The 12,121-nt window shown below is 44.6% G+C and overlaps 1 protein-coding gene across 1 annotated transcript in view; it reads left to right on the plus strand.

The window, feature by feature from the left end:
- The window catches only part of LOC139228815 (long-chain-fatty-acid--CoA ligase ACSBG2-like), a 165,205-nt gene that overhangs the window by 117,651 nt on the left and 35,433 nt on the right, over positions 1 to 12,121 (plus strand). Inside the window, 1 exon segment of the mRNA XM_070860220.1 lies at positions 1,528 to 1,667. Coding sequence (XP_070716321.1) covers positions 1,528 to 1,667 — 140 coding nt within the window.

The raw sequence follows: 12,121 nt of genomic DNA on the forward strand, positions 1-12,121 counted from the left end.
GGGTGGTCCATCTGGCAAAGTTCCCTTTGGCCCATTCAAAATACCGTTCCTGCGTGGTTTTTCCTATTTAAAAGCCGGTGAAACATTACCATCTGATTGGCTTTTTCATAGTGGTTTGGTACAATTGAGTGGCTTGCTCTGCAATTTCAGAGGGCAGTTAAGAGTAAACCACATTGCTGTGGGTCCGGAGTCATATATAGGCTTTAGGACAGTAGAGGGGGTTTTACGACAATCTTTCATAGTCACCATTACTGATACTGGCTTTTTTAATTCCCGATTTATTTAATTAATTGATTTGAAATTTCCTAACTGCTATGGTGGGATTTGAACTCACTTCTCTGGATTATTAGTCTCGGCCTCTATGCCCCCTTATCCATATCTCCAACAATGCAGTACTCCCTCAGAACTGCACTGAAGTGTCAGCCTAAATTATATGCTTGAACCCACAATCTATGACTGAGCCAAGGCTGATACATGTATCAGAGTTTATGATACTTGTGCCAGTATTGAAGATCACTATTAAGACGGTTAGCTCATTTGTTTAAAAAAAATATAGGTTAATTTTTGACGAAGGTCTTTAAAATATTGAGCCTCAAATTCTAATGGCATTTCAGCCAAAGAAGTGATGTCACTGGAAGCAAATGTTTGAACTAAATTTCAGCAACTTGCCAACAAAATGTCTTCAGTTTGAGCTTTGTAATTGGAGTTAAATTCAGCACTCCTTTCCTTGTCTCTTGGGATATGCAAATCCCTCCCCCTACCCGCCCCACACCCTGTCAGGCATGTACCTCATGGCCAAGAGGCTGCTGAAGGGCGGCTCGTGCTGGGCCATTGCCAGTGCTGCTGTTACCTTACTGAGAGGGGCAACAAAAGTGGCACAAGATGTGTGACCTCCATTCTACCTGTCCATAAAGCATGTTAAGATTGTGAACTCACAGGAATAGAGGATGAAACTTCCACTTCTCTGCTACGAGGTCCTGCACAGTGGGAGCTCCCAGAGATGGTTACATTATTTAAATACAAAGTGAAATATTGCAAGTGTTGGAAATGATATGAAATAAAAACAGCCTGCATCTGTGGAGGGGAGAGATAATCAGTATTTTCAGGTTGTACCCTCCTTCGGAACAACATTACCCTATTTATACTCAATTTAGATTGTCTAACACATCATAGTCCCCAATGTATGTCAGCCATGTAAAGATTGTACATGTTATAATTAGAATCTTCATGGAGTAAATTGGGCTAGTCAACTAGTTTTGAACACAATATTTAGTAGCTTAATCTGATGATCTGTTGCTACTTACACACAACCATTGGATGTGAATATTTGTGCTTTTCTACTCTATTATTTACAAAATGGCAGATATCTGCCAAGGCATTGCCATTTAAGACCAGAGTAATGCTATTCCATTGATTTGGTGCATCTTATTAAATATTTACTTGGGTATTTATGCTAGTACTTCTGGGTTTTTTTAAATCAAGTAATTAATGTAGTAAATTGTACTATTTATCTTGGTTTTATTCCAGAGTTGATAATCACAGCTGGTGCAGAGAACATAGCTCCAGTCCCCATTGAGGATGCTGTGAAGAATGTTCTACCAATCATTAGCAATGCCATGCTTGTCGGTGACAAAAAGAAATACCTCTGCATGCTTCTCACTCTGAAGGTAAGTGTCATTATGCATAATCTAACATGAACATTTACCTCAGAGACTTGGATGTTTCAACGCTTTATTCAAACTTCCTTTGGTGGCGACACCAGATCACGGGCTTTTCCAATGTCACTCTTATTACATAATGGATGTTAAAGCAAGCACTTCTACAGAATGATCTCAAAGTGCATCACTCTTTCTGTTCCATCTCCAGGATTTGGTAACAATTGTCAAATGAGGGCAAGTAAGCATGAATGTTATTTGAGGCTAGAATTTTGACTTCTGGTCCTTGGGTTGTGTCTCAGCATTGATCTGCTTGGGCTGCTGGATTATTAACTTCATGAACATAACTTAAGAAATAGGAGCAGGAGCAGGCCATTCGGAAGATGGAGTTGAGGTAGAAGATCAGCCATATGGTTGATCTTCTACCTCAACTCCACCTTTCCGCACAATCCCCATATCCCTTAGTATCCAAAAATCTATTGATCTCTGTCTTGAATATACTCAATGACTGAGCATCCACAGTCCTCTGGGGGAGAGAATTCCAAAGATTCACAACCCTCTGTGAAGAAAGTTCTCCTCATCTCAGTCCTAAATGCCGACCCCTTATTCTCAGACTGTGATCCCTAGTTTTAGACTTCCTAGCCAGTGGAAACAGCCTCCCAGCATCTACCCTATCCAAGCCATTTAAGAATATTATATGTCTCAATGAGATCATCTCTCATTCTTCTAAACTTTAGAGAATATAGGCCTAGTCTACTCAATCTCTCCTCATAGGACAATCCTCCCATCCCAGGAATCAGTCTCCTGAACCTTTGTTGCACTCCCCCTAAGGCAAGTATAGCTTTCCTTAGGTCAGGAGACCAAAACTGTACACAATACTCCAGGTGTGATCTCATCAAAGCCCTATATAATTGCAGTAAGACTTCTTTACTCTTGTATTCCAATTTGCGACAAAGGCTAACATAACATTTGATTTCCTAATTGCTTTCCGTACCTGCATGTTAACTTTCTGTGATTCATGTACAGGGACCCATAGGTCCCTCTAAATACCAACATTTCTTAGTCTCTCATCTTTCAAAAAATATTCTGCATTTCTATTTATCCTACCAAAGCAAATAACTGCACATTATATTCCATCTGCCACATTCCTGCCCACGCACTTAACCTGTAGTCTCCTTGCGTCCTCTTCATGGCTTACTTTCCCACTTAGCTTTGTATCGTCAGCAAACTTGGATATATTACACTCGGTCCTCTCATCTAAGTCATTGATATAGATTGTAAATAGCTGAGGCCCAAGCACTGATCACTGCCACACTAGTTACAGTTTCCCAACCTGAAAATGACCTGTTTATCTCTCTGTGTGCATTGGCTCTGTTTTAATACTATTAATATCCGTCTGTGTAAAATGTTGAAATTGTAGATTGTTATAAGCTTTTAAAGGATCACGAATCTTCTGGCCTTCCCTAGAGAATTAAAACTTAAAAGAAATAATTTCAGAAATTCTTTGCTAAGAAGTGAAAAGGTAGAACTATTCACAGAACAAGAGTTTATTTTGCAAAAGCAAAAAACTGCATATCCTGGAAATCTGAAATAAAAACAGAAAATGCTGGAAATACTCAGCAGGTCAGGCAGCACCTGCGGAGAGAGAAACAAAGTTTAATGTTTCAAGTTGACCACCTTTCATTAGAACTGAAGAAAGATATTTTTACAATCTGATATGCAAACACAACCAGAGTTTAAAAACAACACCTGTTACTTTGCAAGCTTAATTTTCCATTTCCTTTAAAAGTCTTCAAGTGTGATTGCCAAATATGGGCAGGTTTGTGCTGTGGCAATAGAGCTAGATTACATAGGATTACATAGGATATACAACACTGATCAAGTCATTCCATGCCGGCATTTATGCTCCACTCGAGCCTCCTCCCATCTTTCCTCATCTTAATCTCTCTGCATAACCCTCTATTCCCTTCTCCCTCATATGCTTGTCTCGCCCCCCCCCTTAAATTTATCTATATTATTCGCTTCAAGCACTCCCTCTGATAGCGAGTTCCACATTCTCACCACTCTTTGGGTAAAGAAGTTTCTTTTGAATTCCCTATTGGATTTCATGCTGACTATCTTATATCGATGGCCTCTAGTTATGCTCTTCCCTACAAGTGGAAACATTCTCTCTGTATCCACTCTATAAAAACCTTTTATAATTTTAAAGACCTCTATTAAGTCACCTCTCAGCCTTTTTTCAAGACAAAAGAGACCCAGCCTGTTCATCCTTTCCTGATATGTATAGCCTCGCATTTCTGGTATCATCCTTGTAAATCTTCTCTGCACACTCTCCAGTGCCTCTTTTTACAATATGGTGACCAGAACTGTACGCAGTACTCTAAGTGGGGTCCAACCAAGGTTCAATACAGGTTTAGCATAACTTCCCTACTTTTCAATTCTATATCTCTAGAAATAAATCCTACATAAGAACATAAGAACAATATGGCTTGGTTTGCTTTTTTATGTTCTTGCTAACCTGTGTCACATCTTGTAATATTTTTCAAATTCATGACTGTGCTATCATAGAATCATCAATTTACTGTGCTATGTAATTCTCAAGAACCTTAACCTCCAACAGTTGCACCCTCTAGTGGCAAGTCTTACACCGTTACAATGTTTACATACATAACATCACTCCCCCTGCCAAAGTCTTTGATACAAAATATTTACAAGTTGAGACGATCCGGGGCCCTATGCTCCCTGGTTGATCGTCTGAGTTCAAACTCTGGTATGGGTGAGTTGGTTGGACCATTGCTGCACTGCGGCGCGGCTGGTCTGACAGGACTGTTGGGAATGGTGGGTTCATCCTCTTGATTGACAATGAGGTTGATTGTTCGTTGGGTGTGTGCTGGTGGATCGATGATGGAGATGTCCTCTTCAGGTTGTTCCTGGTTGTCGGTGAACCGCAGTTTGGTCTGATCCAAATGCTTTCTGCACGTTTGTCCATTCAATAGTTTGATAATAAACACTCTATTCCCCTCTTTGGCCAAGCCAGTGCCAGCAATCCATTTAGGACCATGACTGTAATTCAGGACGAACACGGGTCGTTAACATCAATGTCACGCGATACAGTCGCACGATCCTGGTACATGTTTTGCCGGTGACGCCGGGTTTCCACATGATCATTTAGATCTGGGTGGACGGGGGAGAGCCAGGTTTTGAGTGCTCGCTTCAGTAACAATTCTGCAGGGGGGAACCCCGGTGAGCGAGTGGGGTCGCGTCCGGTAGCTGAGCAGAACCCAAGATGAGCAGGTCTGCAAGGAGCCTTCCATCACGTGTTTCAAGCTCTGCTTGATAGTTTGGACTGCCCGTTCCGCTTTACCGTTGGATGCGGGCTTAAATGGGACAGTCCTGACATTGCGGGTCATAAACTCGTTGAATTCCGAGCTGGTGAAACACGGTCCATTGTCACTGACAAGGTTGTCGGGCAAGCCATGGGTGGTGAACATAGCTCGGAGGCTTTCAATGGTGGCAGTGGATGTACTGGATGACATGATTACGCTTTCAATCCATTTAGAGTAAGCGTCCACCCAACTAAAAACATCTTTCCGAGAAAGGGGCCAGCAAAGTCTACATGGATCCTGGACCACGGTTTGGAGGGCCATGACCACAGACTCCTCAGCACGTGTTGCACTGGTGTACGCATGACTAAGTCCGAGTCAATGCCGGGCCACCAAACATGCAACCTGGCTATAGTCTTCATCATGACTATGCTTGGGTGGGTATTGTGTAGGTCGCGTATAAATGTTTCCCTACCTTTTTTTGGCAAAACCACGCCATTACCCCATAAGAGACAATCCGACCAGATGGACATTTCGTCTTTGCGTCGGTGAAGCGGCTTAATTTCATCTTGCATTTCCCCGGGAACAGCCGACCAGCTCTCATTGAGGACGCAACTTTTTACAAATGATAGCACAGGATCCTGGCTGGTCCAGCAGTGACAGGTGACCCCTCCCTCTCAAAAGCATCCATGATCAGAAGCAAGTCTGCGGGCTGTGCCATTTCCACCCCGGTAGTGGGCAATGGTAGCCGACTGAGGGCATCAGCACAGTTCTCTGTGCCTGGTCTGTGGTGGATAATATAGATATAGGCGACATCTTTGGGGTGTTTATATGTTTGCTTTCTGAAAACAGCGAAATGAATGGTTTGTGGTCAGTTTCAAGCTCAAACCGAAGTCGAAATAGATATTGGTGCATTTTGTTAACCCCATATACACATGCTAACGCCTCTTTCTCGACCATACTGTAGGCTTTTTCAGCCTTAGACAGACTTCTAGACGCGTATGCAACAGGTTGAAGTTTGCCTGATACATTGGTTTGCTGTAATAAACAGCCGACCCCGTACAAAGATGCATCACAAGCTAGCACGAATCGTTTACACGGGTCATACAGTACAAGTAACTTATTAGAACAAAGTAGGTTTCTGGCCTTCTCAAAGGCTGTCTCTTGTGATTTACCCCAAACCTAGTCATCACCCTTACGTAGCAACATGTGCAACGGTTCCAGCAAAGTGCTTAACCCGGGTAGAAAGTTACCAAAATAGTTGAGGAGTCCCAGGAACGAACACAGCTCCATCACATTCTGTGGTCTGGGTGCATTCTTGATGGCCTCTGTCTTTGAGTCCGTGGGTCTGATGCCGTCTGCTACAATATTTCTCCGCAAAGATTTGACCTCTGGCGCCAGGAAAACACACTTGGAGCATTTCAGCCTGGGTCCCACTCTGTCGAGTCGACTTAGAACCTCTTCTAGGTTGTGCATGTGTTCTGTGGTGTCACAACCAGTGATCAGGATGTCGTCTTGAAACACAACGGTGTGCAGAACCGAATTCAGCAGACTCTCCATGTTCCTCTGGATGATGGCAGCAGCCGAGCGAATCCCAAAAGGGCACCTGTGGTATATAAACAGTCCTTTGTGCGTGTTGGTGTACGTCAATCTTTTCGAAGATTCAGCCAGCTTCTGTGTCAAGTAGGCGGAGGTTAGGTCCAACTTGGTGAATGACTTCCCCCTTGCTAACGTTGCGAACAGGTCATCCACCTTGGGTAGTGGGTACTGATCCAGTAACAAAACTCTGTTGATTGTTACCTTATAGTCTCTGCAGATTCTGACCGTGCCATTGCCTTTCAAAACTGGAACAATCGGATTGGCTCACTCGTTGAACTCGACTGGCGATATGATTTCCTCTCGTTGAAGTCTGTCCAGTTCGATCTCGACTTTCTCCCTCATCAAATATGGAACCGCTCGAGCCTTGTGATGAACGGGCCTTGTATCGGGGACTAGATGGATCTGCACCTTAGCACCTGTGAAATTGCCGATGCCTGGTTCAAGTAGCGATGGAGACTTGCTCAGTACTTGGGCGCACGAGGCATCATCTACTGAAGATAGTGCTTTAATGTCGTCCCAGTTCCATCGAATCTTTCCCAGCCAGCTTCTGCCGAATAGTATTGGGCCATCGCCTGGTACAATCCACAGTGATAAATCATGCACAGCTCCATCGTACGCTACCTTAACTGCCGCACTGCCAATGACTGGTATGAGCTCTTTGGTGTAGGTATGCAGCTTTGTCTGAATCGGGCACAGTTGGGGCCTTTGTGCCTTGTTGCCCCACAGTTTCTCAAAAATCTTCTGGCTCATAATTGACTGACTCGCCCCCGTGTCCAACTCCATTGATACCGGAATACCATTCAATTTGACTGTCAGCATAATAGGAGGGTTCTTGGTGGTGAAGGTGTGTACCCCATACACTTCTTCCTCAGGTTGAGTTGCCTCTCTTGTTTGTTCTGCATGATTCTCGCCGGATCAATCATCCTCTGCCGACTCTGCCACGTAGTGAGTCGCAGCACTCTTGCACATTCGCTGGCGGTGCCCCATTGTTTCACAGCCTTTGCACACGTAGTGCTTGAACTGACATTGATGGGCTCGATGATTAAACCCGCAGCGCCAACATGATGCTAATGGATTTGAATTCATGCCCAATGGCGGACTCTGAGTCATCTTAGGTCTTGCAGCTGCAGACGTGTAGGCCCTGCCTGCAGTTCTGCCTGCTAGTGACGTTATTTTATGCACAATACTTGCTGGTGAGCTTCGATGCTGGGAAGATATCTGTCTGGTATTATTGCTCGTGGATATGAATGCCTGGGCTATCGTGATGGCCTTGCTCAGGTCTAGGGATTCGGTGGAAAGCAGCCTGCGAAGAATGACCCCATGGCCAATGCCAAGCACAAAAAAGTCCCGCAGCATTTCCCCCAAAAATCCAGCAAATTCGCAAGTTCCCGCAAGGCATCTCAGGTCGACGACATAACTCGCACGTCCTGGCCCTCGGAACGGTGGTGCGTGTAGAAGCGATACCTGGCCATTAAGACGCTCTCCTTCGGCTTGAGGTGTTCCCAAAACAGCGTACACAACTCTGTATATGTCTTCTCCATTGGTTTCTCTGGTGCTAGCAGATTCTTGATGAGGCCGTATATTGTGGACCCACACACAGTGAGGAGAATCGCCCTGCGCTTGATCGCTTTATCGTCCCCATCCAGCTCGTTGGCCACGAAGTACTGGTCAAGACGCTCAACGAAGACATCCCAATCATCATCCTTTACAAATCTCTCTAAAATACCAACGGCAGCCATGTCCGTGTGAAAGTTCGTAATCTGTTACTCATCGGCAATTGTTAAGTATGGAAGAACTCCACAAGACTGAGTACTGTGAGCTAAAACTAATCAGACCTTAGTCTCTTTAATACAACTCCAGAGTGCCTAAACAGCACGGCAGACAACCTTTTATACTCCCTTGCACGAGATGTGCAGGTGACCCTTGGGCCTCCAACAGTTGCGTCCTCTGGTGGTAAGTCTTACATAGTTACAATGTTTACATACATAACACAACCAATGCATCCACTATCTCTGTGGCCACTTCTTTTAAGACCCTGGGATGCAAGCCATCAGGTAGCCAGAGAATCACCTGCAATGGCTTCTCTTCCTGCGCCCACACCAGTATCTCCGGTGTCCTCCAAGGATCTATCCTTGACCACCACCTATTTCTCACCTACATGCTACCCCTTGGCAACATCATCTGAAAACACAGCATCAATTTCCAAATGTGCGTTGACAACATCCAGCTCTGACTCACCACCACTTATCTCAACCCCTCTATGGTCTCTAAATTGTCAGACTGCTTGTCTGACATCCAGTACTGGATGAACAGAAATTTCCTCCAACTAAATATTGGGAAGACCGAAGCCATTGTCTTCGGTCCCCACCACAAACTCCGTTCCCTCGCCACTGACTCCATCTCTCTCCCTCGCAATTGTCTAAGGCTGAATCAGACTGTTCGTAACCTAGCTGTGCTATTTGACCCCGAGATGAGCTTCCGACCACATCTGCGCCATCACTAAAATTGCCTATTTCTACCTTTGTAATATTGCCTGCCTCGGCCTCGCCTCAGCTTATCTGCTGAAACCCTCATCCATGTCTTTGTTACCTCTAGACTTGACTATTCCAATACACACCTGGCCGGCCTTCCACGTTCTTCCCTCTGTAAAATTGAGGTCACATTAAACTCTGCTGCCCGTGTCCTAACTCACACCAAGTACTGTTCACATATCACCCCTGTGCTTGCTGACCTACATTGGCTCCCGGTTAAGCATAGCCTTGATTTAAAAAGGCTGACCCTTGTTTTCAAATCCCTCCATGGCCTCTCCCCTCTCTTTTACTGTAATCTCCTCCAGCCCTACAATCCTCGGAGATACCTGCGATCATCCAATTCTGGCCGCTTGAGCATCCCCGATTTTAATCGCTCAAGTGTTGGTGGCCGTCCCTTCAGCTGCTTTAGCCCCAAGCTCTGGAATTCTCTCCCTAATCCTCTCTACCTCTTTCTTCCTTTAAGGCGCTCCTTTAAACCTTCCTCATATGCCCTAATATCCTTACGTAGCTCGGTGTCAATTTTTGTTCAATAACGCTCCTGTGAAGCTCCTTGGGTCATTTTACTATATTAAAAGCACCATATGAATTCAAGTTGTTGCCTAAAATGGAAGGAACTCATATTTATACAGTACCTATCGCATTTGTGAGAAACATCTCCAAGCAATTTACATGCAATGAAGTATTTATAGAGTGAAGGCTGTCATGTAGGTGCGATGTGATATTAAGTGGCTTGGAGGCTCTTTGGGAGAAGGATATTTCAGCGACACATGCATTCGAACTGATTTAGAGTAATACTGCATTTCATCTACAATTTTTTTCTGTAATCTAACATGTTACGAGCTATGCCACAGGAGTAAGGTATTTATATGTTTGTGTAAATGGGCGCTGTCACACTCACTGGAATATGCTTTCTGTTTTGCTTCAGTGTCATTCTTAATTGTAGGTATTATGGACTAGACTTTCCACTTCACATCGCCCATCTATGGCCCATCTATGGCCCAAGATGGACCTCGATCGCCCATTTTGAGCAAAAAGTGGAAACTAGGCCCAAAATATCGCCGGAAAAATAGGCCCCTAAGTTTCCACTTTGATCGCCAAGATGATCACCCAAATGATCGCCCACACAAGGCCCATCCCAAGTTTCAGCACTTAGTTTGCACTTCGCTGGGCCGATGCAAGGCCCAAAAGAATGCTCAAAAATAGTTGCTTTTTCAGGGCCTTACAGAGGGAAATGGGCACTACGGACGCCATTTTTAACTTCGGAGGAAAGGTGGAGAATAGTTCTGAGTTATTTAGAGAGTAAAATTGAAGAAAATTGTACTCAGAAATTTTGGACAGGGAATATAAATAGGTATTATCAACTTATTTATGCTAAATAGATCTCATATATTGGAATAATTTAGTAAATAGCTTTTACATAGTATTTCAGTCATGCTAATAAGTGGCCATTTCATTCATGACAACAAGTGAACATTTCAGTCATGCTAACAAGTGATCATTTAAGAAAGAATGAAAGTAATGATAACAAGTGAGCCAGTGAACATTTAACTATTGAATAAAATTGACCAATTTAGTGGCAATAACAATAATAATAAGAGTATAATAACTTGATAACAGCAAGTGAACATTTTAAAGCAAGTGAACTACATAGAAAAGAACTCCCCCCTTCCTACCTGCGGCCATGTTTCCCTCCAGATTCTGTCCCACCTCGTGTTCGCACCCCACCCGCCCGTTTTGGTCTACGTAGACCGACACCAAGATGTTGTGCAGAGTGGGATGTCAAGACTTCCTGCCGTAGTGGAGGTGATGGAGAGGAAGCTGAAGCCTGAGGCTCTACTTCCGAGTCCGGAGGAACTGTGCCCTCCGTACTCGCTTGCGTGTTAGGGGTCTCGCTGCGAGCAGACAAGACACCTTGGGGTGCAGCGCCATGTCCAGCCAGCAACGCATGCCGTAGGGCATTGGTTGCGGCTGTCTGCTGCCAAATGGCCTCCAAGGTCTCCCTTGCAGTCAGTGACTGCTTAGAAGACCAGTTGGAGAAATTCTGGAGACCTCGCTCCAGGATGCTGGAAACTGGCTCCAGTTCGCAGAGAATTGGCTCCAGTTCGCAGAGAATCCCTCGAACCCCTGGATAAGGTCACGACCAATCGCGACCGTCTCCCTGCACAGGGAAATCAAGCTCCCTGTCTAGCCCTCCAAGGCAGGCGATTGCTCGCCACGCTGACCAGACCTCCGTGGGGTCGGCGTTTGCAATATGATGCTCCTTGGCATCGCCACCTGCACACCACTTGGTCCCGGTGCTTCTTCCATCTCAACCGAGATGGACGCAGATTGTTCCCCACCCACAAAAAAAATCTCTTCTTCTTCCTCCGGCTCCTCCTCCTCCTTCTCCTCCTGGTGAAGCACAGCAGCAGGTGTTTGCAGTGGCTCCTCCTCTTCTTCAGCCTTCTGCGATGTAGGAGACGGTTCAGTGGCAGTTGACTCCAAGGACTCGACGACCACTTGACCTTTAATTTGATAAACAACGATTAACTATTCAAATCATTGCATTACAATTTTTCTCTAATTCAAAACATTGCAATGCTTTCATTTACCCCATATGCACAGGTGATCACAAGCTTTAACATGACTTAACATGACCACATTCGAACATCTAAAGTACATCATCATTATATATCAGATTATATTATATTTGCATAACATTAGATTGTAATTGCATAACATCAAATTACATTTTAATTGCATAACATTACATGCGTAACTACGATATTTTCAGTAGCTACTAATGATTCACACAATGAACAATGCACATTTCTCATTACTCACATGTCTCAAGGGTGGGTTCGGCCACACCACGGGATGTGACCTGAACGGCTTTCTGGCCCCACCAAGGCCACCGCGGGCTCCTCCTAGGCAGTCAGAGGCTGCAACATTGCAGAGCCCCCGCTCGTCCTGTGCTGCTCCCGATTATTGATCGATATCTTCTTCTGTAAATGATACGATAACATTGCATGGC

Source organism: Pristiophorus japonicus, chromosome 2 (assembly GCF_044704955.1).
Source record: "Pristiophorus japonicus isolate sPriJap1 chromosome 2, sPriJap1.hap1, whole genome shotgun sequence".
NCBI classification, from domain to species: Eukaryota; Metazoa; Chordata; class Chondrichthyes; family Pristiophoridae; genus Pristiophorus; species Pristiophorus japonicus.